This window comes from Lutra lutra, chromosome 12 (genome assembly GCF_902655055.1).
Source record: "Lutra lutra chromosome 12, mLutLut1.2, whole genome shotgun sequence".
Taxonomy (NCBI): domain Eukaryota; kingdom Metazoa; phylum Chordata; class Mammalia; order Carnivora; family Mustelidae; genus Lutra; species Lutra lutra.
In genome coordinates, this window is record NC_062289.1 from 74,433,003 (window position 1) to 74,459,803 (window position 26,801).

General features: G+C 39.2%; 1 protein-coding gene across 2 annotated transcripts in view; it reads left to right on the plus strand.

Moving 5' to 3' along the window:
• The window catches only part of PITPNB (phosphatidylinositol transfer protein beta), a 64,354-nt gene that overhangs the window by 2,423 nt on the left and 35,130 nt on the right, over positions 1-26,801 (plus strand). For both annotated transcript variants that reach the window (XM_047697794.1, XM_047697793.1), the window contains exons 2-7: positions 2,477-2,507; positions 5,316-5,461; positions 16,549-16,640; positions 17,260-17,267; positions 17,778-17,852; positions 19,447-19,530. In XM_047697794.1, the coding sequence (XP_047553750.1) occupies positions 2,477-2,507; positions 5,316-5,461; positions 16,549-16,640; positions 17,260-17,267; positions 17,778-17,852; positions 19,447-19,530 (436 nt within the window). The remainder of the gene's footprint in view (positions 1-2,476; positions 2,508-5,315; positions 5,462-16,548; positions 16,641-17,259; positions 17,268-17,777; positions 17,853-19,446; positions 19,531-26,801) is intronic.

Sequence of the window (26,801 nt, forward strand, 5' to 3'; positions counted from 1 at the left end):
GTCAGGAGCACTGAATAGGTCATTCCTATGTGAAGATGTTGGTAAACTGTAAAATACTTTGGCAAATATTTGTTGTCTTAAAAAATGTTATCTATTTTTGACATAAATAAAAAGGTTAGAAATGACTTTTCAGGGTGGGGAGTTCCCTTAAGTTGTTACTTAAGCAATAGATGAAGTTGCCAAGTGTAGAGTCCTAGTTTTAAAGAACTAGTTGCTAGTTCCATTTGGAAAATTATTTTCCTGAGGATTTTCAGAGAATTTTGAAAATTTTCAAATTGTTGTAAAAGATGAATGAGGCTTTGAGAAAAAGAGAAAATCAAATCCTGTCTATTCCTTTTACTTTTCGTAAGCAAATAGTGAAGAATTTGACTCATCATTCATCCAGAATGTCTTAATCAGTCACTTTGATTTTGTGAAATAGGTTTTGCTCTAAGTGTTGTTATATTAAAATAGGGATCTTCCCACTAGTGAGTAGTTGTTAAAATTACTCAACAGTGATTCTTTGGTTTTGTGAAAGTTCCAGGAAGTCTTTAACTCTTTCCTCTCTATTCCTTCCATTTCTTCTGCAGTCTGTCTTCTTGGTTCAGGCCTTTGCAAATCTTTGCCCAGCCTCCCCAGAGATGGTTTTTCCCCCACACTCCTGCCTCTCAATGTTTTTTAAACAGCTACAGATGACTTCTTTAGATTAGCTATAGTCATGTCACTTCCCTTTTGGAACAACCTTCCTGGATCCCTTGTTGCCTAAAAATGTAATAGATTTCTTTTCATTGTATTCCAGGTCCTAAAAATATGCTCCCAACATGTATCTCTGTCTAGATCTTTCTTTTCCTTTCAGAATATGGTCTCAAGGGGCACCTGGGTGGCTCAGTGGGTTAAAGCCTCTGCCTTTGGCTCAGGTCATGATCCCAGGGTCCTGGGTACAGGCTCTCTCCTTGGCAGGGAGCCTGCTTCCCCCCCCCCCCCCCGTCTGCCTGCCTCTTTGCCTACTTGTGATCTCTGTCTGTGGAATAAGTAAATAAAATCTTAAAAAAAAATAATAAAAAAGTAAAGATTAAAAAAAAAAGAATATGCTCTCAACCTATATCTTAGTCTGCCTCTCCCCCCTACCACACCCTCTTGGCCCCAGTTTATTTTCTGTTACTGAAACAGTGAGCAAATCCGTATGTATTCTGAGGAGACAGTTAAGAGGATTAGGTATACAAGGATTTTTTTGTATAACAAGTTTATTTTTGATGAGAATAGGAGTTAGTAATCATGGTGTTTGAGAATGTTCATTGTCTTTAGGTGACAGTTATCAGAGAGACAGAGAGTGATGAGTGACCCCAGATAGTGACAGGGGAGAATAACAGGAGGCATGTTTTATACATGCTGGAGGTCAAGGTGATGTGAAGACTCAGGCATCGATGTTTGAGGAGAATAGGGAGAGAGGTATGGGTGGACGTGCAGCGGAAGAGAAGTTGGAATGAGGAAAAACTACTGGGAGTTTTCTATAAAATGAAAATCAAGGTGACCATTGAGGGATTTTTTTCCCGTTTTCTTATAATAGAAAGTTAAAATGAAAATTTTACGTAACATTGCTATGGTACCCTAATAGTTAGTAGGGAAAAGTCTGAGAAAGACCAGGCCAAAAAAAGAAGTTGCTGTCTTGGACACCAGCTATTATCATGAGATAATTGCTAGGGATTTTCAGAGTTTATGCTGGAGATAAGTGAAGGTACTTCCCTATAAAAATCTGGTGATAAATGCAATATTCTGATATAATTTACCATAATACTCTCTTTTTGGATTATATCTTTAGGGGCATTATGCCTCCATTTCAGTCCTTTTGTTGGTCTAGTAACAAACTCTTGGACAGAATCACACACCAGTCAACCTTACATTGTGCTTGCCCTGGAAGGTGTTCTGTTTCTAAGGATCAAAGTATTTCCCTTGGTAAAGTCTTTTCTTGTTACATCTAAAGGAATTTTTACTTGTTTTTCTCTTAATAGAACTGAGGAGTAATCAGGTATTGGGGAAAAATTTTAGGAAGCATTCATTCATGAGATTCAAGACCTACATTCTATGAGAAATAACATAAAAACAAAATATGTAGTACATAGAGAATGAAACCATACTAAAAATTTCATGAGGGCAACCTGACCAGACATTCTAAAAATAATATTCAGTACCCTGTAATTTTCAGTGATGAGTTTACTCTTGTTTCTTTTCTCCTCACAAGAATCTCTACAGCTGTGTTTTTGGGGTCCTGATACAATGAGGTCACTAAATGGGAGTGATCATTGAGACCCACAAGTGGTAGTTTTACTTCCCTAATTTAAAAATTCTTATTTAGAACCCGAGGCATTGCAAAGACAATAACATCCTTGTATTACGCTATCATTGGATTTAAGCAAAAGTTCTTCTAAGTGTAGAGAGCTGTGTTTTAAAGCCAAATATTTCATATGTGACATATTTCTTTTTTCTTTTGTTGTTTTAGCCGTGTGGTTTTGCCATGTTCTGTTCAGGAGGTAAGTCTTCCTTTTTTTCTGTATTATTTTGCTGATATAGCTTATTTCAATATGTTAATCTAAAGTAATATTTTTGTTGTATTTCCTTACCTTTACATTCCAGTTTGTGTGACAAAATGAATTGTGGTATATTACAGATAATTCATTGTAAACGAATTCCGATACACTGCCTTGTTTCGGAAAGCTCTAAAGACTGTGGTTTATCTTCTGCCAGTTCAGAAATTCTGGCTTCGGTATCCCAGAGAAAGGAGGTTCCAGCCTCAGCATAAGCACTTTAAGGCTAAGTAACTTGCAGCTTAGATAAATTTTTTTACTGTTGGATATTTTAAACATTTGCCTTTAAGCCAAAATTTGCTTTCCTGTAATGTTTATTGTTTACAATTCCTTCCACTTGTGCAGTGGGAAATAAGCCTGTTCTGTCTGGCATACGGTAGCCCATCAGGTTTTCTCCTGGCCATTCTCTCGGCTCCCCTCAAGTTCTTTTGTTCCATCTTCTCTGCATGAGGTCACAGGTTAAAATTCGCAGCATGGTCATTTGGCCTAGTATAACATGACCTCTAGATTTCCTCACCAGCTGGTGTCATTCCCTCTTGCATTGTAGTTGTTGCTCTGAACTGCAAACAGTATTCCAGATGTGGTCCGACCACCATGTAACTGTGAGAGATTATTGTCCTCCTTGATCTGCACATAATAGAGAAATATGCTACCTGTTCAGAATGTGCATGTCCTTCAGTTGTAGCTATTTGTGGTAGAGCCAGCAAGAGGATAAAAGCAAAGAAACTGAGATATATGTAGCAAACCCCACAAAGCCCGCTGGGTTGTTCGATAACTTGCACGCAGTTTGCACTTGCTCAGTTATCTCGTTTTCCTGGAGCTGACAGTAGATTAGAAGCAGTGAATTGGAAGTGGAACAAAACAAACTGATAACCTAAGAAGTGACAGCTGACAGAAGACAGAAAAAAACAAAAACAAAGTAAAATGCAGGAACTAAAAATGAGTAGCTCTCTGGCACAGCTTAAAGTAGACTTGAACATAGCTGTATATATCTCAATAGTGCCCGAGGTTTCCCCATATTTAAACACTCAAGACAAACCAGGCACCCCTGTGCTTTGCTTGGGCAATTGATTGTTTGAACTTGAATGTAGAAATTGACATTCATTTTTGTTAATTTTTTTCTTTTGTTTCAGTTAGTTGGATCAACTTGTCGAAATCATTCCGAGTCTTGGTGTTGTCACTGAAAATAAGCTCAGTTTTTTCTTCTTTTCAGGCTTACTAACCATGCCTTCTGTCTCTATTTGAATTAGTCTTAAAAATGAGAATGACAGGCTACTGGCATGTCACAAAATAGCAGTCATTAATAACTTTTTTTGGATACTGTTGTTTAGTTGTTTCTTTGTAAAGTTCTGTTACTCTGTTTCTGACCAAGATTAAATTTACCTTTTGATTGAGACATTTTAATTATACTTTAAAAATATGACAGTGTTGAAAAGTACATTTTAAAGGACTTAAGGATTGTAGCATTATTGGATTAACCTGGTATTATATCACAAAAACCAAAGAAATACACCCTCCCTGCTGTCTAAAATCCCTACAGAAATTATTTCTGTTGCTTTTAAGAAATGTGTTTGGTTCTACCCTCCTAAACCCAAACTGAGTGATTGAGTTAGTGTGTATTTAAATTAACCTTCAAGATAGTGTCATATTCTCATGGACTTTTTAGATATAAATCTTTACTGAGCTTACAACTACTCCTATTTTTTGTCTCACATAAAATGTTCATTGAATGACTAATCGAATGATTAGTTTTTAGAGAGAGTTTTCTTTGAAAATGTGCTTTAAAACAAAAGCATTTCTTCAGGCTGTCCTTGCCGGGAGGAAGAAACTTAGCCAAATTTGAAGAGATTGGAGACAGTGCCATGGTTGAGTCACTAGAACAAATTAGAACATGAGAACTTTGCTTTTTATTATTTGTTGTAACTGTTAGCAGCTCCAGATTGGCACAGAACAATACTGCCCACTCACAGGTATTGGTTCAGGCCATTGAGAACTCTGGTTCAATTTAAAATGAAATAGAAACCACTGTCAGCAATTTCTTGCCTTTTATAGTAATTCTTGTGTATTTGTAATACTTTAAAAACAGTTTCTGTTTACTGGAGAACTTTAAAATTAACAGTTTGGATCCTGGATACCTAGTACTGCTTCTGTTGAGGTGGAGAACGGTGAAATTGGGCATGTCAGGCATAAGTCATGGGAAAAAAGACCCCAGAGCTCTACTGAAATTTGGACTGTAATAGTTCTTTATATTTTTAGGCTTTTTTATTATACTTCATATACTTTCTCTTTATCATTGATGATGGTATTATGGTCGTTCAGCTTTCTTAATTAGCAGAGTAACAATTATATTCCTTCATGCTTTTTCCCCCCCCAGAATTCTGTGAAATTAAATGAGATAGAATTGATCTGAAAGTGCTTTGGAAAATACAAATGTACGTTATACAAAAAGTTGGGCCAAGCATCAAGATGTTTTCTTGATAAGTCGATAGGACATATAAGGGCACCCCAGAGTATTTGTAACTAGCAATTTTCCCAAATCATGGAAATCTCGTAAAATAGTTTCTTGAGGTTGTATGATCATCTAGTGTTTAATCTTCCTAAGCATATTAATTTTTAATTTGAATCATATTTTCATATGGAACAGATGTGCTGAATGGTTTGGATAAGCTCTATATCATATGTGGTAAGATTTTAGCATAGGAAATTTCCGCAGGTACTATTGGCTTAATGAAATTCTGTGCTCTGAAATTCCAGTATCAGGTTGGGCAGCTTTACTCTGTTGCAGAAGCTAGTAAGAATGAAACTGGTGGTGGAGAAGGAATTGAAGTCTTAAAAAATGAACCTTATGAGAAGGATGGAGAAAAGGGACAGTATACACACAAAATCTATCACCTAAAGAGGTAAGCGGATTGTTCACATCAGATGCTTAGTCATTCTGTTGAAGACGATGCTTTAATTCTCTAGCTTATTTATTGAGCAGGTAATTCCTTAACTTCCTGGGCTGTATGCTGAGATACTTTTTAAATTTTACTCTGACAATATGTTGCATTTTAATTTTTTGAGAGACCCCCCCCCCATTGATTGTTTTTAAATTATAAAAGTGATATAATTGTTTATAAAAAAAAATTCAAACAACAGGGAAAGTTATAAAATAAAAACTTAGTCCCGCCTCTTGCCATCACATATGCATAACCCCAGGGAGAACCACTAGTAACATTTCCTCCTTCTGGATCATTTTCTATAGATATTCAAATAAGTTTTTAAAAATAGACATACAGAGAGCTCTATTACTTGCGTTATTTTTTGTTTTCTATGGCAAACAGGATCCTGTCATACATATGCTTCTGCAGTTGGCTTTGTTTTTCATGGAGTGACACATTGTGAACACCCTGTGGTGTTATTTAATGTCCATGTCCTTGTTTTGAAGGCTGAGTGACCTTTCTTGCTGTGAACAAAGCATAGGTGATTTAACCATTCTCTAAATGATAAGTCAATTTAGGTGTTTTAGGTATTTTCCTTTTTGCATTTTACAAATAATATTTCTGTGAACATGGTTGCACATGTCTTCATGCCTTAGGTTACTGTTTCTCCAGGAGAAATGTATAAAAGTGAATTTTGCTGCAAGGATATGCTTATTTAAAATTTTGATATTACTGCCAGATTGCCTTCCAAGAGTTTGGTAGTGTTCATTTTCCATATTTTTCTCCACTTATTTATTGCCAATCTGATATACAGAAATAGTCTCTGGTTCAAATTTGCATGCTTTATTAGTGAAGTTGAATGTATTTTCCTATTAGTAGACTATTTGAATTTCTTGGGCAACTTGACTGTTGAAATCTTCCATTCATTGTTTTTATCTCTTTGGTTTATAGAAGTTCTCCTGAGTTTGGCACAAATATTTTTTGAAAAATATTTTATTTATCTCAGAGAAAGTGACTGAGTGGGAGGAGGGATGGGGTGGGGGGAGAGAGAGAGAAAGAGGATCTCAAGCAGATTCAAGCAGATTCTGCGCTGAACTTGGAGCCTGACATGGAGCTTGATCCTACAACACTGACTTGACCTGAGCCACCCAGATACCCCTAGCTAGCATAAATATTTTAGAATAGAATATTCATGCCAGTATTTGTCCAAGGGCAAAAGATCAGTAATGGTTTTTAAGAGTCTATTTTGTCAGTGGTCTCCCTAATTTACTAAAAGTAGGAGGGATCGGGACATCTAGGTGGCTCAGTCAGTTAAGTGTGTGCCTTTGGTTCAGGTCATGATCCCAGAGTCCTGGGATTGAGTCCTGCTTTGGATTCCCTGCTCAGAGGGGAGTCTGCTTCTCCCTCTCCCTTTGCGCATCCTCCTCTGCTCATGCTCCTGTGCTCGCTCTCCTTCTCTCTGACAGATAAATAAAATTTTTTAAAAAGTAGGAGAAATCTTTGGTCTTTTCTTGGCTTTACTTCTTCATAATGAAATGAGTAACACCCATTTTTGTAGATTTTTTTTTTTTTGGTAGTGCTCCTTAAAGTTGTAGGTGAGCTGTGTGATAATCAGTCTTTTCTGTTTTCTCAGTTTAAAACCATCGCTTGGTTTATACTGACACATGAATATAAAGTAGGTTATCACTTTATGGAATCTTAAATTTTATTTATTTATTTATTTATTTATTCTCCTAGAATGCAGTGTTTCTTTGTTTCTGATGCAGGTTTGAATGAAGGCAGTAATTCTGATCAATCAATTATCCATAGAGACTCTTATTTATTCCTGTTAATTTGTTAGTTCCCTAAGTATATCTAAAAAAAAAAATCTGTTATTTGGAGAAAAGTGTGGCATTCTAGATAGTATGATCTACAGAGTATTTATAGTATTGAATTTGTTTGTGTATACTTAGTTTTATTTTTTAGTATTTTACATTTACTCATTAATTGGATTTTACCAACACATAAAACTTTTTTATTGTAAGCATTTAACTTTCTTTGGGGATTCTAAAATTAACCAGAAAGTTCAATATATAAAACTTTCTGTTAGTGTATGATGTCCATATGTGAATAATCGTGAAATAGATTCAAAATACCCTTCATTTGAAAACTGAGAGTTGGAAATTGAAGAAATGTTTGATGTATCATTAAATGGAAAAGATTAATTGCTAAATATGTACATAAATATAAATATGCACTGCATTACATGTATTTTTAAAAAACTAATCAGAGAAAGGCCTAGAAAGAGATTCATTAAAATGTTAATGTTTTTCTCTTGGTGGTGGGATTATGGGTGGTTTAAGTTTTTTTTTTTTACTTTTCTGTATTTTTAATTAATTAATTAATATTTTGAGGCATCTGATTCAGATGACATTCCACTCATAAATAATAAATCTCTTAATTTGAAGAGGGCTGTATAAATACAGTTCGTTCAAGGATGTTATTGTTCTGAAGAGCGTATTTGGGGACAAGGTTCAGAATTCCTCTCAGGCTTTTAATAGATTAAATAAAGAAAAACCATGGCTCTCTGGAGGCCAGCCTCCCAGTACTCTCTTGGCTTCTTCATTCCTAGAAGGAGCTGAAGTTATTCCCAGTATCCTTTGGTTTTACCCTGTCATGCACTCATTTACTCCTCGTTACTCCTATTGAAAAATAGGGGATATGCCTGTTGTACCTAAGAGGATACCAAAATGCATGTTTGCCCAAAGTCACACAGCTAGTAAGTGGCAGAATGGTAACTGTGATCTGGATTCTCTGGGTTCTAATCCCATGATTAGATCTTTTGGTCACAGTTAGGCAGTCCTAACTCCCTGACAATAAGCACTCAGGACCTGATGAATACAGGTGTCCCATGAGAAGGAGGGGAGGAGGTCTGATTGGATGGGAAGGGCTGTTTGATGCCCATAGAAGGCTGGCTTTGTCACACAAAGAAAGATGGCAGCTGGCACAGAGCGTGGAGAGGCCTGAGATGGGAAAGGAATAAAGGAAAGAGGATGGCATTAATGGATCTCAGTCAGTGTGGTGGGTAGTAGCCTCTGTGACAGTGGTGAAGAACAACCAAAAACCTGTCCGGTAGTGCAAACAAAACCAGGACCAACTGTTGCTGTAGTGTGGGGGAGGAAGTGCAAGGCAGACACATGTCCACATGCTCAAAGGCATCTGTGTTGTGCTGAAGGCCCAATAGCTATGGGATAACTAGATTAAGGAAGGGCAAAGAATCATTTAGCAGTGAGTGCTGAGGCCTTCACTGTGCCATAGGGAAGATAGCAATCATGACACAGGGCTGGCTGCATAGCCTGTCAGACCTCAGTATCCTGCAAGCGCATCCTGCAAGTTCAGCATGCGGTAGACCTCCCCACAGTTCCTAGAGAGTTTTAGAGCTCTCTTCCTGAGGAAGTTAAGTTTATGTCCTGTAATATATATTTCCTTTTTCAGCATGTGCTCCTTGGGTAACTTCTAGTGCTGTGTGCACTATCACTGTATTAGCAGTAATAGAATTGCAGACTTGACTGGCTAAATCTGTTGCCTGAAGCTACCCACACTTTATTGTATGTTTGAAATACTTGAAATTCTGAGATCCACTTTACCCAGTGGAATCAACATCTCTGGATTCTCTGGCCAGTATGCTTTCCCATTTTGGCAAAACACTTCTTGGTGTAAGATACACACACTTCATCTTAACCAGAAGATTGAGAAACATCTTGGGAAGGTATTAAAAAAAAAGACCATAGTTTAGTGACCATTGACTTCCCCGCCCGCCCCCCTTGAATCTCAAATAATAATCTTAGAGGATAATGAGATTCTCTCCATATCCTTTGATAATTTATAATAAGTAGTTGCCCATGGTAATTCTAAGCAGAGGATCTAGTCCTTATTGTGTTCTTACTGTGTGCTGGTTACTGTACATGCTCTAGGTCAGAGCTCAGTGATTCCCCATAGCAGCCGTTTCTAGTGAGGAAATGAAGGTCCAGAAAGGTGTAAGTAACTGGCCCCTCTGTCACAGGTGTTGGTAGCAAACATGGGCAGTGAACCCAGGCAGGCATTATGACTCTAGAACTTGCCCTCTTAATTGTTTTGCTATACTGCTGAGCCCTGTGGGAGGGTTAGAATATTTTCCATTTTCAGAAGTAAATGCCAAAGAGGTTTGCAGAGAAATTCTTCCAAGGCGATAGTTTTCACTGATTCCCATGTTCCCATAGTCTTTAAAGTCTCAAGTCATCTTCCAGAATAAAGTTAAGTTTAATAAGCTACTCGAGATTATCCATGTCGCTCCAGTTGTTATAACTGTCCAGAATAAAAACTATTAGCTCTTAGCAAGCCTGACTCTTCATTGTCTTCTAGAAGTGCCCTGTTCAGCCCCTAAGGTTCTTTTCTTCTTGTGATGTGGGGTTGCCCGTAACCTGTTTCCTGAGCATAGCTCAGCTCTGTCCTGTGTAGAAGCATTCCTAGACTACTTTTATTCTTCCCTAAACTTCGTCACTTTTTGTCACATCTACTCATTTTAACACCTGATCATGTGTACTTCATGTCTATGTATTTGTCTTATACCCTATTTACCATAAAAGTTTGAGTATGTTTCTTTATGATGTTCAGTATACACTTAATAGTGGATGGTGGGGAGAGAGGACAGACTGTCGGGCAAAAAAATTTGAAGCAAGGCAAGGAAATGTGTTGCAACCTTTGAGATGGTTATTTCGGAGAAAAACTTGTAGCTCTCCTGAGACTTTGTAGGAAGGAATACACTGACCAGTCCTTTTGTTGTTTTTTCTCCCTTCTTGGGGAAAATCAGCTTTACTGTTTTATTTTTTATAAGCATTATATCTTCACCATCTCCAGTCAGTCCTGAATGACAGAGAAGTCATAAAACCATGCCCCTGAATGGTCTTGTTCCCCATAGACTGAAACAGCAGAGGTTTAATTGAAAATCATTTAAAAATTTCATGTAGTTCCAGTTAAGAGCTCATTTTTGTAAGCAAAAGAGTCATTTGCCAGGAACTAAAGTTACATTCATGTTTAAAAATGAGAAGTTTAAATCACCTGAGAATGCAAAGATCGATTATATCTGATGATTCACAACAGAGCATCTTTGCATAAGTATACATAAGAAATTTATAAATACCAGCCCAATATAGTAATTCATTCTTAAGTCGAGAATTAGTCACCAACGGAAAGGTTTTTCTTTGTGTATAGTTCTAAGTCTTCAGTTTTGCACAGTTCAGAGTTTTCTAAATAGTGACCCTATTCCAGGGGAATATCAGAAATACTTCTGTAATGCATTGTTTCCTTTTTATGGTATGTTTCTCATTGGTATTCTGTTTCGTTATGTGGAAAATACTTCTTTCCCTCTCTCTTTTTGTTATTTCTCCAAAACTTTAAAGCCTTGTCTTATCCTGAAAGTTAGCCAGTTTGTGTCTGGTTATTTGACTCCTTTCCTACAAATCAGGATTTGAAGTCATTTTGTAATTCTTTCCTATTGTTCTACCCATTTTTTCCATCTCCATACCCACCACGTTAATGCAGGTTACCATTATCTCTTTCTTTTGAGCTTTTCCACTTGTTTCCAGACTGATCTCTTGCCACCCATTCTTTTGACTCTTATAAATAATGCTGTTGTGAAAACTTGTGTACAAGTTTCTGTGTAGACAAGTTTTTATTTTTCTTGGGTGTGTGCACATGTGCATACGCACACACACACTCACTCATTCTCTCTCTCTCCTAGTTGGAATTATTGGGTCAAATGGTAACTCCTCACTTTTTGAACTCCCAGACTGTTTCCAAAGTGACCGAACCATTTTACATTCCCCCCAACCATGTGGGAAGGCTCCAGTGTCTCCGTATCGTTGCCAACACTCGTTATTATCAGGATTTGTTTTGTTTTTGTAATAGTCATTTTAATGGGTGAGAGGTGGTATGTCAGGGTTTGGATTTGCATTTCTTTGTTGATGCATGATGTTGAGCATATTTTCACGTGTTTACTGGTAATTTGTAGATCTTCAGAGAACTATCCGATCAAATCTTCTACCTGTTTTTTTAATTGGGTTGTCTATTTTAAGAGTTCTTTACATATTCTAGATAATAACCCCTTGTCAGGTACATGATTTGCAGTTTTTCCCGTTCTGAGTTTTCTCCTCACTTTCTTGACAGTGTCCTTTGAGGCATTAAAAGTTTATAATTTTGATTAAGCCCAATTTACTTCTTTTTCATTCATCATTTATGCTTCTGGTGTCCTATCTGAGAAACCATTGTTCAGTCCATGGTCCCAAAGATTTATATCCACATTTGCTTATAAGAATTTTATAGTTTTAGGGGTGCCTGGGTGGCTCAGTCAGTTAAGCATCCAGTTCTTGATTTCAGCTCAGGTCATGATCTCAGGGTCATGAGATCGGCCCCATACTGGGCTTCATGCTCAGCAGGGATTCTGCTTGAGATTCTCTCTCTCCTCCTCCCTCTGCCCTTCTTCCCACTTGAGCTGGAGCTCTCTCAAACAACAACAACAACAACAAAGAATTTTACAGTTTTAGCTCTTAAATGTAGATCTTCAGTCCATTTTGAGTTAATTTTTGCCTCCATCCACTCTCGCCCTCTCCAGTTAATTTTCATTTACTAACACGACTCTACTAAATTGACAAAGAATGTTCTTAAAACTTAAATCTAGTTGTGTCATTCTTCTCCTTAAAGCCTTTAGGAGCTTCTTGTCATACAAAGACTAAAACTCAAACGCTTTGGCTTATAAAATGGGCCTCATTGTGATCTGTCTGCCCTCTGCTCTCCTCACGATCCTCATCCTATGTCCATCCCTCTGTTCCTCCTTCACTACAGTCTAGCCATGCTGGAGGCCTCTGAGTGACCCTGGCAGACCAAGTGTTTAGCTATTTTAGGACTTTGGGGCCTGTGTCTTCATGTGGCTGGCCCTTCTCACCCTCAGATCACTATTGTATTATCACTTCCTCAGGGAGGCCTTCTTGGGCACCCTTAAACACGGTATTCACAATGTCCTGTGCTCTCTTCCTCGACTTTACTGCACTTCAGGAGAGGTAATTCACTCCTTTTGTTATTTCCTGCTCTGTTTCCTGCTTCTTTCCCTGGAAGGTGAGCTCAGAGTAGGAGTTGTCCATTTGCACACTGTTATTTATGTAGCCCCTGGCACACTGGACACTCAGTAAATAAATACTTAAGTGAATGAATGAGTGAGGTGGCCATGTATTTAAGGTATATTTCATTTGATTATAAAATGAAAGATTATTTATGGCAAATTAATCTCATCTTCATATTCTTTCATATGTTTTTCTACATTTCGATGTTTACAGTAGGTTATAGGATGGAAAAATAGAACTGTACACTTTGCTCATTTTGTTTATAAGTGGATATAAAATTTTCACAGGAAAAATGCAGTTTGAAATGATTTGCCAAGATGTTATGTCTCAGGAACAGATTTTTAAAAAAAAGAATGCTATTAGGTCAGAGGTTCAGTGTACATTATGGTCATTTATTATGTATCTTTGAAACCATATAAGCTCTTTGTTTTACTCTGCCACCATGACAGAGTTGTCTTACACTTAACAGGTTCACAGCCATTGGTGTAGAAGTTAGATCTTCATGTTATCTCCTGTCAACACAGTTGATGGAACATTTTGGTTGAATTTTACCCTGAAGTTAAATGTTCTTCATATACATTTAGAGTTGGGATGGGAAAAGGACTATGTATGGCAAAGAACTTTTTGTGCTCTTGGACATTATTTTATGCCTGACTCTTAGACAAATCTAGAAGTGTTTAGCTTGAGTTAAGTTCTGTCATGAGTTTGGTTTGTCATGAGAGACTATTTCATGATTGTTGGGAGAACAAGAAGAGGAATGTCCTTCTTCATTTGTTTTTGAAGGCCTGTCTCCCTTTTGTTAATTCACTTAATATTTGTTCTTTTTCTGAGACTCTAAGCTTCCAAAACAGAATTTCCTTGGTAAGTAGGTGATAGAAAACCAATGTGTGCGCTGTCAATTATATAAATGGCACATTTGCAGCGCCTTGTTAGGAATATTTTAAAGTTGCCACTAATGAAAATTTATCTCCTTTAAAGCAGAATTGAAATTTAGTTTTATTTACTCCATGTATGCATTTTCCCTATGTTTAGCCCATAATGGGATTCATTGAGGGGAGAGGTTTGTTAGTGTTTTCATGTTAAATGTAGAAAGCGAGTCAATTTGAAATAACTGTTTCAGAGGTTTGTTCATTCTCAATTAAGTCAAAAAGTCGACTCTTGGAATTCACATAGTGGAAAAGTATCCTGGTGGAAGTAAGGAAATAGGCATTTGGGAGCAAAATGAAGACATGTTAAAACTTTCTTTTAGATTTGGTTCTTTCTGGCCTTTAGTGACTGCCAGTTTTCTGTTTGGGTCAGTAAATTTTAGAGCTTTTGATGAATGTTTAAGGTTTTTAGACTATTGGGTACTATGGGAATAAATAGGATAATTAAAATAGGTTTCTGAGCTGGTGTGTAACTTTTTTACCTGACTTTTTTTTTTCTTTTTAAAAAACGTTTTTTAGAAGTTTTATTTGTCAGAGAGAGAGAGAGAGCAGATGCACACACAAGCAGGGGTGCAGCAGGCAGAGGGAGAAGCAGGCTCCCCGCTGAGCAAGGAACCCTACGTGGGGCTTGATCCCAGGACCCTGGGATTATGACCTGAGTCGAAGGCAGAAGCTTAACTGACTGAGCCACCCAAGCTTCCCTCTTTTTTTTTTTTTTTTTTTTTTTGGGAAGAATTTACTTATTTGTTTTAGAGCATGCATTTGCCTGTTAGGGGAAAGAAGAGAGAAGGGGGAAGAATCTTTAGCAGACTCCCCACTGAGCGCAGAGCGGGAATCCCAGGACCGTCAGAACCTGACCTAAGCTGAAACCAAGAGTAGAATGTTTAACCAACTGAGCCACACAGGCACCCATTTCCTGCCTTTTTCTACATTAACCACATGAACCACTGATAGAGCTGTTGGTCATACTTTGAGATTGATAGGTAATCTTGTAGGTATATTTTAAAAATCACCCAAACGTGTTACATTATACCCAGATGAGACCTCTCCCAGTTAAAGGGATTTTGGTTTCAGTACTTGAGGGATGGAAGAAATAATTAGGATTTCAGGTATTCATTGACTTTAAATGTGAAAGTATTTTCAGGTAGCTTGGCTTTATTTTTGGGAGGTTGTGCCCCTTTGCATGAATCTTCCCTAGATTTGAAAAGAATGGGTGCTCGAAGAATTAGTTCTCCTTTATTGTTATCTTTTCAGGGTGTAAAGGCATAGGTAAATCTCTTTATGCCATTGGACTCTTATTTATAATGTCATGTAACAGTGCTTCAGCTTTTCTTTGCCAGTGGTTTAATTTGCCACAGTAGTGGAAGCTCCCAAGACAGGCACATGATTTTGTGTACTGAGGAGGCAACGAAAGGGCTGTCCAGACTACCTTTTCTTTTCTGTTCTTTTTTTTTTTTTAAAGATTTTATTTATTTATTTGACAGACAGAGATCACAAGTAGGCAGAGAGGCAGGCAGAGAGAGAGGAAGGGAAGCAGACTCCCTGCTGAGCAGAGAGCCCAATGCGGGGCTCCATCCCAGGACCCTGGGATCATGATCTGAGCTGAAGGCAGAGGCTTTAACCCACTGAGCCACGCAGGTGCCCCCAGACTACCTTTTCTATAGTTGCATGGCTCTCTAGCTGGTGGATTACATTCACCTTACTTAGCTTCCAGAATTCATGGGGATGCTTCTGGCTACCCGCTCCATCTTAGTACAGAAGCAGAAGTCCTTTCTAGGCCCCAAGTCTCCTTAGTTTGTTCTTTTTCCTAACTTAGGAAATGAAGTTGTGTGTGACGGTTCTCAGAGAAGCAGTTCTGATACAGAAAAAGTATATAGAGCTTCAAGTTGGAGGAGGTAGTTTTGATATGTAGTTATTTAGCCACTTAAATGCTGGTTATATGGAATAATAAATGAATGTGTACCTTGCAGTGCTGTTGGAAGATATAAGTGAAGAAGGGCACGTGAAAGTACTCAGCTTTATGTCAACTTATAATTAAAGAGCAGTACCTACTGTTTATTGAACTCTTCCTCTATTACACAATGTGCTAATAAATACATTATAGGTATTATTTGATTGAATCTTCCCAATAACCTTGCAGAGGAGGTAATAGGAATAGTGTTCAACTCATGGGGAAGTTCAGAGAGCCAAGTGATGTGTCCAAGATCACACAGCTTCTAAATGCTGATGTTGGGATTTGAATCTGATCAGTATGAAAAGCCTGTGCATGTCAAACTGCTTTCTTTAAAATCATTAGAAATGGTCATTCCATTTGCATTTCTCTGAAGACTGAAAAGACTGATTTTTCCATTTGTTAACCAGTTTTGTTTTCTATTTGTAGCGTGTCTGTGGATGTCTTTTGCCCACTTACCTGTTGGGATCTTTGCTGATTACCTGAGGAATTGGCACAAACTCCTCATGTATTATATACTTAACCCTTCTCCCACTATAGTGGAGGCATTCACTTTCTAAACATACAGAATTCTATACTTGGATATATTTTAAGATCTCCTTTCCATCTGGGTTCCTCAGATTGTCACTTTTAAGTTTATTCTGCAAAATGTATTTGAAGACTTTTATTCAGAGATACTCCCATATTCTAGGGACTCTTTCATGTTAAACAATGAGTGTGATCTAACCACATGCATAGCCTCTGAATAGCCTCAGTTAACTCTCAGATTTCACTTTAGGGGAATAGAGCAGAAGCCAAACACAAAATTGTTTCTTTTTTTCCTCGTTATATCTTGTGTACAGCTACATGTTTTTAATCATGTTGTTGTTTTTACATTAATTTTCCACTTGATTACTTTGGGATTGACAAACTTATTGATAACAATCTTGAACATGGGTTCATGGAACTTAGAACATAATCACCTTTGATGACAGCACTCTTTGAGGTAGCCCAATAGATGCCCACAAAGAAGTGATGGTACTGTTGAAAATATATTCACTGTTCCTCTTTTCACAGCAAAGTTCCTACATTCGTCAGGATGATTGCTCCAGAGGGCTCCTTGGTGTTTCACGAGAAAGCCTGGAACGCATATCCCTACTGTAGAACAAGTAAGCCTGGTTGCTGGCAGTCATTCCACCCCGTTGTCTCACTGCTGATGAGAAGAGGGACTCTTGGTGCCAATGCCTTTGAGAAGGGTGGCGCCCAAGAAAGTCCTCTGCGGCTTCTTGGGTAGTCCCTGCAGGTGCTGTGGCAGAGGAGAGATTTCTGTGTTCCTCCTCCAGACCTTTGTGAGGGCATTGGTTCATTCCCAGAGGTCCTTGCTGACTGCACTGGCTTCAGGGGTGAGACCCGAAAGTCATCTACACTCAGAAGTGTCCTTTGGTTTAGTTTTAATAGTTTTTTTCTCATATTGCCACATATAGTAGAGTAGGAATATGGCAGACTTCTGGAACAGTTCCCTGTTGTTTGCTAAATTGGCCTTAAAGTGATATATTGCTTTTGCGACATTATTCTACCATTGTTTTAAAATTAGATTATTCACTCTAATCTAAGGCAGACTGTAGTGTCCCTTGTGTAGAAACTTTTGCAGACATAAACTATTAAATGCTCTGTGTTTTCAGGTAGTTTAATCATTGTGACATTAAATAATATGACTGATTGTTTTGACTTGGATTAATATTCTGAAATTTTTCCCCTTTTATTGCCCACCTGTCCATTATGCCTCAGTTGTAACGGTGAGTAAAACTATTTTTGTGTCACTTACTCTTCATCTTTAAATTTTGCTTTACATAGTAATTATTTTCAGTCTTTCCTTGCTTTTTAAATTCAGACTGCCCACTGCTGCATGGCCCTCCTCTGTGCTCTTTCCGCCAGCCTACACTCCACCACATGTTCCCAATATTAATGGGTTTTTTCCAGCCTTGTCTCAAAATCTCCCTGTTGACTTTGTTTTGCTTCTGCTACTTCCTTTGAATGCTGTATTTGCTCACCAAACCTCCCAGCTTCTTTAATATTAGCCCTGTATGCTGCATGACAAGTGGGGTTGTTTAAATTATTTAAAGGCATGCAGCATTTGGTTTGCCTGACAAGTCCATAAAAACAGGTAGCTAATGATTCTTTGTCACTTGAGGATTAGTCTTATAGAGTCAAAGCACGGATGCTTAAGCTGGGGAAGGCTCCTGCAGACAAAAGCCCCAAAGAACCAGTGAAGGATCACTGTCATTTTGCTGTTGTGTTTTCTGCAGAATGAATATATGAAAGATGATTTCTTCATTAAAATTGAAACATGGCACAAACCAGACTTGGGAACATTAGAAAATGTAAGTTTCAACTCTGGGCTTTCAGTGCGGAAACCCCTGGAAATGGGAATATTGTAGTCATTCTGTCATCACCAGAGTGATGCCACCTGCAGGAGACCAGTACCTGGACACACCAGGGCATGTCCGATTGCAGTGAGGCAGGCCAGCAACCAGCAACAAATGGGGCTTTCCCTTTCAGCCTCCTTGCCTTCATGCGAGAGTGGACGGTGGGGAGAGTTGGTGTTTTTTTATCAGCACTCTACCTGGGACAGGGAGAGCAGAGATAAAATCCACAAGCCTATTTTAGCCATTAACTTTAGATATCTTTCATCTTTTCATCTCTGTATGTTTGTCAGAGCTACTCTACAAAGCAAAATTGACGCTTTAATTTTCACCTCCACTCTGCTTTGCAGGGTTGATGCCATAAAAATGGCCAAAAGGTGAATGGGAGGAGCAACTTTGAATATTTTATAAAAATATTGACAAGCTTCTTATTTTTACAAGTTGGAGCACATTTATTCCTCAAATGTCAAGAAAATCACTTAAGACTCATTGTAATCATTAACTTTTGATAAGATGTATCAGAGACTTAGGGGAAGGCATCTGGTATTGATCAGTGCCTTTGGCCCAGTGGCTGTCCAAAGTGTGATCTCTGCAGCAACATCTGGGAACTTGTTAGATGTGCACGTTCTCAGCCGTCACCCCATACTTACTGGATTAAAATCCCTGGTGGTGGGGCCCAGTATGCTGTGTGTTGTGGTGCACGCTCTAGTTTGAGAACTACTGTTCCAATCTCACCCTACGCTGTTAAGGGAGAGTAAGTTCATGTTGTGGTAGATGATGCTTTTATGTGATTGGTGCCAATTAATAGAACTTTTTATTTATAATTGGTAGTATTTGACTTGAGTTTTTCTTCCGGGTGATCATTTGACATTTCATGTCTTTTTTTCACAGTAATTCTAAAATTTCGAATCTAAATGAGATGATTGGATGTGCTTTAGTCTGTATGAGTTGATCTGTGTTCTCCAGCTTCCAAATGGACAAACTTTGGCAGTGTGTAAATAGTTCTTAATTGGTTCATAGAGGGAGTTTTAGAAATAAATGATTAATTAACATGAGCAATGGAGGAATTGCTTTCCTATCAAAACTGAAAAGCTTTGGGATAATCAAATTCAGAATAGGTTTTAAACCTCCCAGTGTAGCTTCTTGAAATCTAATTATAATGTTACCTTACATTTATCTAGGACTTAAAGGTTACAAGGACTTGGTCGTGTATTACTGGGTTAAACATAGGTTAGGTACATTTTGTTATATAATTCTTCTCTAAGGACTACCAGAGAATAATGATGACAGATTTCTGTTAATTGGGCAGCATCCTCTCACACCACCCCTCCACATGCTTATTTTTTAGGGATACAAGGGTAACTAACACAAGATTTCTAGATCCCTTAAGGCTTCAGATCGCTAATTTAATGAAATAGCAATCTGGATTTTTAAAATTCTTTGTATTGTGGTCTAAAAGACTCAGATAAAGATTACATATGTAAGTGTAGTCATTTGTCTAGTAAGAATAGTCTACGGTTTGTTGTGTTTCATTTCTCTTTGTCATTCATAGGTACACGGTTTAGATCCAAACACGTGGAAAACTGTTGAAATTGTCCACATAGATATTGCAGATCGAAGTCAAGTTGAACCAGCAGTAAGTACTGCATACTCCCCAATGACATTTTAACCTGTTGCCTTTTACATTTAAAAATGATCATCTTTCTTTCTTGTATGGCCTGCGTTTCTACATTGCAGGGAGCCTGGAGTTTGGGTATGGGTCTGTGCAGCAAAAAGTCCAGAGAGTAGGAGAGAGGGTTATTTGTTTGCTTGTGTGGATTTCACCTTTGCACAAATGATCCCTTTGAGAAATCCCAGTATATCTGAGATATACAGAGGTTTCTTTTCATTGATGGAGGTGGGGGTGGAGACTAACATTATTTTATAAATGAATTCTCCTTTGGGCTTCTATAAATAATGTGGGTCCCTTATACTTTTAAAGTGTGATTGAGAAACCTGAACAGTTGTGTAGCTTTCTAATCTTGATTTTTACTAGATGTAAATATTCATAGGCTAGGCTTTTGACTTAATACCCACCCCCTAGAAGTGAAGACCTGCATTCTCCCAAAGTAAGACCCTTTTATTACTTGGCCACAGTTTGAAAATACTAACTCAGTTCTTAGAGTATGCTGGTGCTGCTTGCTTTTGCAGGGCACAGTTGTGGACTTTTCCTATGTTAAGACAACCATTGACCCTCTTTATGCTAGTATAGAGAGCAGAAGCTTTGAGACAAGATTTCTTCTGTCATGGTAAAGCCCAGAATGTTCAGTTAGCATTTTTATTTTATGACTTTTCCATTTCATTTTTAGTGCTCATTGTCTGAACACGAGCAGTGTTGTAGGCTGTACAGAAATAGAAATAACCCAAACACAAAATGTCTGTTTTTGCTGTTGAAATTTAAAGGTAAATCTTCTAGGGGCACCTGGGTGGCTCACTGGGTTAATGTCTGCCTTCATCTCAGGTCATGATCCTGGGGTCTGGGGATTGAGCCCTGCATTGGGCTCCCTGCTCAGTGAAGAGCCTACTTCTCCCTGTCCCTCTGCCTGCCGGCTCTGCCTACTTGTGCTCTCTCTGTCAAATAAATAAAAAAAATCTTTAAAAAAATAAATGAAGATTACCCTTCTAAAACCAAGGTCTCCCACCTTTTCTCTGAAATTGCTGGGTTTGAGACTGCCAGCTTTGACCCTCTGCTAGGCTGGGTTCTATTCTGGTAGGACTCCCCTGATTAGAAATGTGAGCACTAATGAGGGATCCTTGTTTGTAGAACTTCTTAAATTTTAGTTGTGCTATGATTTGACATGATTTCAATTTTAAGGATAATTATATATTGAAATTATATAGGACTTTGAAATTATATAGGACTTTTTTTTTTTAATCCTCAGAAGTGAATGTATGTTCTGTTTTAGAAACAGTATTCAGATGTCTGTTTTGTCCTTTTATTTCTCTTGTCTTTTCCAGCCATGTTTACTGCATGTGAAAGAATGATGGTAGGAGGAAAAATCCCTGGTAGTGAGCAATGAGTGAGTTGGTTAATGGGCTAGGTCAGGGTAGCTTACATGCTTGGAGCAGGTCACAAGATAATGGCGAGCGGCATTTATGGGTGCCCCTGGGAAGGCATTCAGGTTATATTGTTGGTGTTTGAAAAAGTCCTGTCAGCCAGACAAAACGACCTGATCTTGTGGTTCATGGGTTTGCATTCTAGGTTGTTCTCCAGCAGAATACAAGGCACCTTTGGTTTTGCTGGGGTCATAAGAGTTCTTTGTTCTTGTTCTCAGGCTAAAATGGATGCTCAGTCAGTGTTTGCAGGCATGAATGCAAGTAGATAGAACAGTTAAGGCCGATTGTGTAAGAGCCCTGGAGGCCCCTGGTCTCATTCCTTCCAGGTCTCATTCCTTCCACCCAGCCTAGACCAGTGAGGAGAGAAGGTGCTGCTGGCCTTGAGGGGTATGACAAGGGCACTTGAGATTGGTGCTCTAGGTGGAAAGCACTGTACATGAGCAGAGGCCGAGCGGGTGCTTCCCTGTGTGGGATGTCATCTTGGATGGATACATGGGGAAAGAGAAGGGATTGGGCCCGAATGAGAAGGGTCTATATTCTGAGTCCATAGAGCTGTGACTAAAAGCATATGTTCTGAAACTAGATCGGCTTTGGGTTCAGATTCTGAGGTTCTTCTACCTGCTGGCTGTTCAGTCTTGGATGGGTTGCTTCCTCTCTCTGTGCCTGTTTTATCTTGTGTAAAATGGGGCTAATTATCTCACAGCATTAAGTGTGAGCACTGGAGCAGTGCCTAGTTTACCCAGTGTTCACCATCATTGGCATTGTGATTGGCCAAGGTTGTGCAGGGGTTCTAAGAACTCTCTTCACACCAAGCATTGTTTGGGGAGTAAATCAATAGGTATGTGTGGTTTTGTTTTTCAGTGTTGGCATCTCCTGTTTGCCAATTACATTGTAGAGATTAGTAAGATACAAACTTATTTTAAAGTTGACTGAATTCCCAGTACTTTATTTTATTGATGAACTACACATAGCATTTACCATTTTAACCATTTTAAAATAGTTCAATAGTTACAGTTCAATGGCATTTAGTACAAGTACCTTCATACCATCACTGTCCAGTTCCAGAACATTTCATCACTCCTAAAGGACACCCTGTACCTATTAACAGTCACTCTCTACTCCTCCCTCCCCCCAGCCTTTGGCTACCACTAAGCTGTTTTTGTGGACTTAAGCTATGCTGGATAATTCATAGAAGTGGAATCATAGCAATATGTGACTTTCATTGTTGGCTTCTTGTACATTAGGCTGTTTTTATCCCTACTGTGGTGTGTGTCATTACTTCATTTCTCTTTATGGCTGCTAACAGTCCATCCTTTGTGTATGTATTCATCTGGGGAGGAAGGTTTGGGTTGTTTCTACTTTTTGGCTATTGTAACTAGTGCTGCTGTGAAAAACTGTGTCACAGTGATCATCTATTTTCTCAGTTGTGAATCCTGGAAGTAAAACTGATACCATGTAGGGATTCTTAGACCTTTGGATGTAAAAAAGGAACCCTGACATGCATATTTGGTGCAGAAGGGAACTCTGTGTGCTAGGAGGCAAGGGTACCCTGGGCTATTTGAAGCCTGGGGATGAGGAACAAGAGCATTGAGCTGCCTGAGGATGTGTGAAGGCTGAGGGGGTGTGGGGTGGGGAAGGAGGGAGGCAGGGACCTTGGGTCTGCCCTTTTCTTCTGCTCCTCCTCTTCTTCCCATACTTTGGGAAGTTTGGGACATTCACCCTGACACTCACCCTTTTGGTTCTACCCCATCTATTTTTGGCCTTGAGTACAATGGTTTTTTTTTTTTTTTTTTAAATTTTTTTTAAGATTGTATTTATTTATTTGACAGAGATCATAAGCAGGCATAGAGGCAGGCAGAGAGAGACAGGGGAAGCAGGCTCCCTGCTGAGCAGAGAGCCCCATGCGGGGCTCGATCCCAGGACCCTGAAGACCATGACCTGAGCTGAAGGCAGAGGCTCAACCCACTGAGCCACCCAGACGCCCCGAGTATAATGTTTATCCTAGGAATTAGCTTCTAATGCAAACAGTTGGACCACCTGGCCATCCTTACTGCTTACTAGTTCCAGTTTGTTTTCTGTTGGATTTATTTGTTCTTTTGATTCTGCCCCCCCTTTTTTTTTAAGTTTTTATTTATTTGAAAGACTGAGAGAGCGAGCTCAGGAGCAGGGGCAGACTGAGAGGGAGAGATAGAAAGAATCTCAAGCAGACTTCTCTCTGAGCTCAGAGCCCAAACGTGGGGCTTGGTTTCATGACCCTGAGAGCATGACCTGAGCTGAAATCAAGAGTCAGACACTTAACTGACGCTTAACTGACCAAGCCATCCAGGCAACCCTTGATTCTGCACTTTCATGTTCCTTGAAAATTTTGGGCTGTGGTGTTGGCAAAGGGAAGTTAAGCACGTATTTGCAATTCTCAAATGACAGTGTTTCCATAGCAGTTAACAGGCATTGAGTGCTTGTTCAGTCTGTGCTCCTGGGGTATTCCTGTAGTAGCTGTCCAAGATTGGGATAGAACCTTTGAGAGGCTTGCAGTCTGGGGGAGACAAGCCCACCACAGTGAAACAGTGAACAAATGGCAGAGGCTTATGCATGGTCCAAAGTGCTAAAGGATTTTGGAGGAAAGAGTAAATGATCTGTGAGGACAAAAATCTGGACAGACTGAATCGAAGAGTCGTACCAGGAGGGAGAGTAGGATTTGATGGGTGACAAATTTTTTCTGTCACTGCAGGTGGATTTAACAGTCCACCCCCACCCTCGTTACACTTTTCTCTCTTACCCTCATTACTCTGACATACTATAAATTTGTTTACTTATTTTTCTCTTCTCCCTGAGTAGAGATTGAAACTCAGAGGGAAGAATCTTTGTATTTTTAACTTGTCTCCCCAGCTCCTAGAAGAGTGCCTGAGCTATACATAGTAGATTCTCAGCGAATGAATGCGGTGTAGGGAAGCAGGGGTGCGGCTGTGTTATCTGACACTGAAGGGAAAGTTGGAATAGTTTTTAGAGTTGAAGGGGACCTGAGCTACTCAGGCCACATTGCTTTTGAACAGTGCTTTGCATAATCCTAAGAATTTCTTGGAGCCCACCAGTTTCTCAGGCTGTCAGGATGGAGCAACTAGAACTGGGGCTGAGGAGTTCCCTCTGTCCCCCTCTCCCAGCACAGTTCTGACTCTCTGACATTATTCTTCACTATGCAATTTACTTTGAACACGCAGTTCTGCAGATACAGAAAGTTTGATTTCAGGGCTAACCACCCTGTTTTACAAGTGAGGAAACTGAAGCCCAGATAAACTAGTTTCTCTCAAGGTTGTTTAACCAGTGCCAGAAGTAGAAATTCTAACTCTTCAATCCAGTGTTCGTTCTTCTCACTCTTGGTTCCTTTGGCGCCAAGGCCCTGCTTTGTTGCTCTTCAAGCTGCTGTCTTCCTCTCCTCGCAGTTTGTTCTGGCATGCCTTCTGGGACTTTCTCTCTATCCGAGGCCCGTGTGTCCTGTAAGACAGATTTCATTTTCTCCAGGGAGATTTTGCCCATGTTAGAATCATCTACCGCTCTGCTTTCACTCATTTCATTGATGTATTTTGTTCTCCATGGTCAGAAACCCATCCCTTTTTCAGAGTGAGTACTTCATCATTATTTGTAGAGTGAACCTGATGAGCTTGAGGATCATGATGAAACTAACTTTTTTGAATCAAGAATTTGTATAAAATCAATTTGATGTCAGTTTGTAATACCTGGGTTGGCAAGGGGTGTGGAAGCAGACACTCATATACATTGTCCCTGGTAGTGTAAATCAGCATAACCTGTTCTGCAGAATTAGAAATATACATGCTTTTTGACCCAGCAGAATCCTGTTTCTAAGAATTGATCTACTCAGGGGTACCTGGGTGGCTCAGTCAGTTAAGCATCTGCCTTTGGCTCAGAGCATGATCCCGGGGTCTTGGGATTAAGCCCCGCATCAGGCTCCCTGCTCAGCGGGGAGCCAGCTTTTCCCTTTCACAGTCCCCTTGCTGTGTTACCTCTCTCTGTCTCTCTCTCTCTCTGTCAAATAAATAAATAAAACCTTAAAAAAAAAAAAAGAATCAGGGCGCCTGGGTGGCTCAGTGGGTTAAGCCGCTGCCTTCGGCTCAGGTCATGATCTCAGGGTCCTGGGATCGAGTCCCGCATCGGGCTCTCTGCTCAGCAGGGAGCCTGCTTCCCTCTCTCTCTCTCTCTCTGCCTGCCTCTCTGTCTACTTGTGATCTCTCTCTCTGTCAAATAAATAAATAAAATCTTTAAAAAAAAAAAAAAGAATTGATCTATTCGTTAAGTGACTTGTATAAAATAAGACTGGAAACATTCTGGAGTCTAAATGTCTCTCCAGAAGAATTAAGGGAGTGAGCGCTACTTGTTCTGTTTGGGAATCCTTCACAAGGTAATGTGGCTGGAGAAAGATAAAAAAGAATATTATAGATACTTCCGTTTGTAATATTGTAAAAGGGGTAAAATATATCTGTGCATTTATTTGATTGCTCACGTATAGATGGTTGAGAACAATGTAAGATGGTAGGAAGCGTGATTCCTTCATGAACGGTGGTGAGGGAGCTAGATGTCTGGGGAACAGGATAGAAGAGTTGAGGTCTTTCAGAAATGTGTGCAATGAATTGGGAATGGCCTCTTCTCGCTTAGTGTATCGGTTTCCTGTTGCTGCCTGACAAATCACAAATTTAATGGCCATGTAACGCAACTTAATTAAAGGAGTGACAGCCCTTCTACATATATAGTCTCTTGGTGAGAAGCAAGTCACAGGTTCCACCTGTGCTCCAGGAGGAAGCTTATACAGGAGTATGATTCATTGTGGGAGTCATCTTAGGGGATGTCCTCCATGCCATTGATCAATTTTTAAGAACTAAAACTTGCTTTCCAGGGATTAAAGGGGCATTAGAATTGACAGCTTGGTAATTCTGACAAGACCAACAAGGTGGATTTTTGGTAGGAAGACCTTGTGAAGGTGTGGTGATCTCTCAAAGTTCAGACTGTGGTACCTTAACCCCTAGAGGTTTTGGTCTGTCTCAGTCAGTCTGTCTGAATCCATTGATTTTCATTTGGTTGTTAATAAACTCTGGTTTTTCCTGAATGAGCTAATTTTTCCAGAACTTCTTAAATGGTTGAATTTCTGTCCTGCCTGTTACTTTAAAAAAAGTAAAAGCAGGGGCACCTGGGTGGCTCGGTGGGTTAAAGCCTCTGCCTTCAACTCAGGTCATGATCCCGGGGTCCTGGGATCGAGCCCCACATCAGGCTCTCTGGGCAGCGGGGAGCCTGCTTCCCCTTCTCTCTCTCTCTGCCTGCCTCTCTGCCTACTTGTGATCTCTCTCTGTCAAATAAATAAATAAAAATAAAATTAAAAAAAAAAAGTAAAAGCAGTTAATTAGTAATTCTGAGAGGATAAATAGCCAAATCTCCTTCTCAATCAGAGAAATATGAAATAGTGGGAGTTTATTAAACCCAAGAATTTGGAAGTGAAGCTTGCATCTTTTACCTCCACCTGGTGGGGGTTTTCTGCCACTGCAGGTGGATTTAATTCAAATACAGCCCTAAACGTTTTAATTCAGAGTGACTGTTGATTACTTTTAGGATTTACTCTGTTTGCTGGGTTGCTGGTTTCAGACAGATTGTATGTCACTCTCGTTGTAGACTTGCTGTTTTTTTGATCATGCTTATGAACTGTACTTAACCATGCATAGAATGGATGTGATTGAACCTACAGAGTAAATATTTCAGTGGATGCTTTGACATATTTATGTAATCGAAGGGTGACATTGTCACAATAACTCT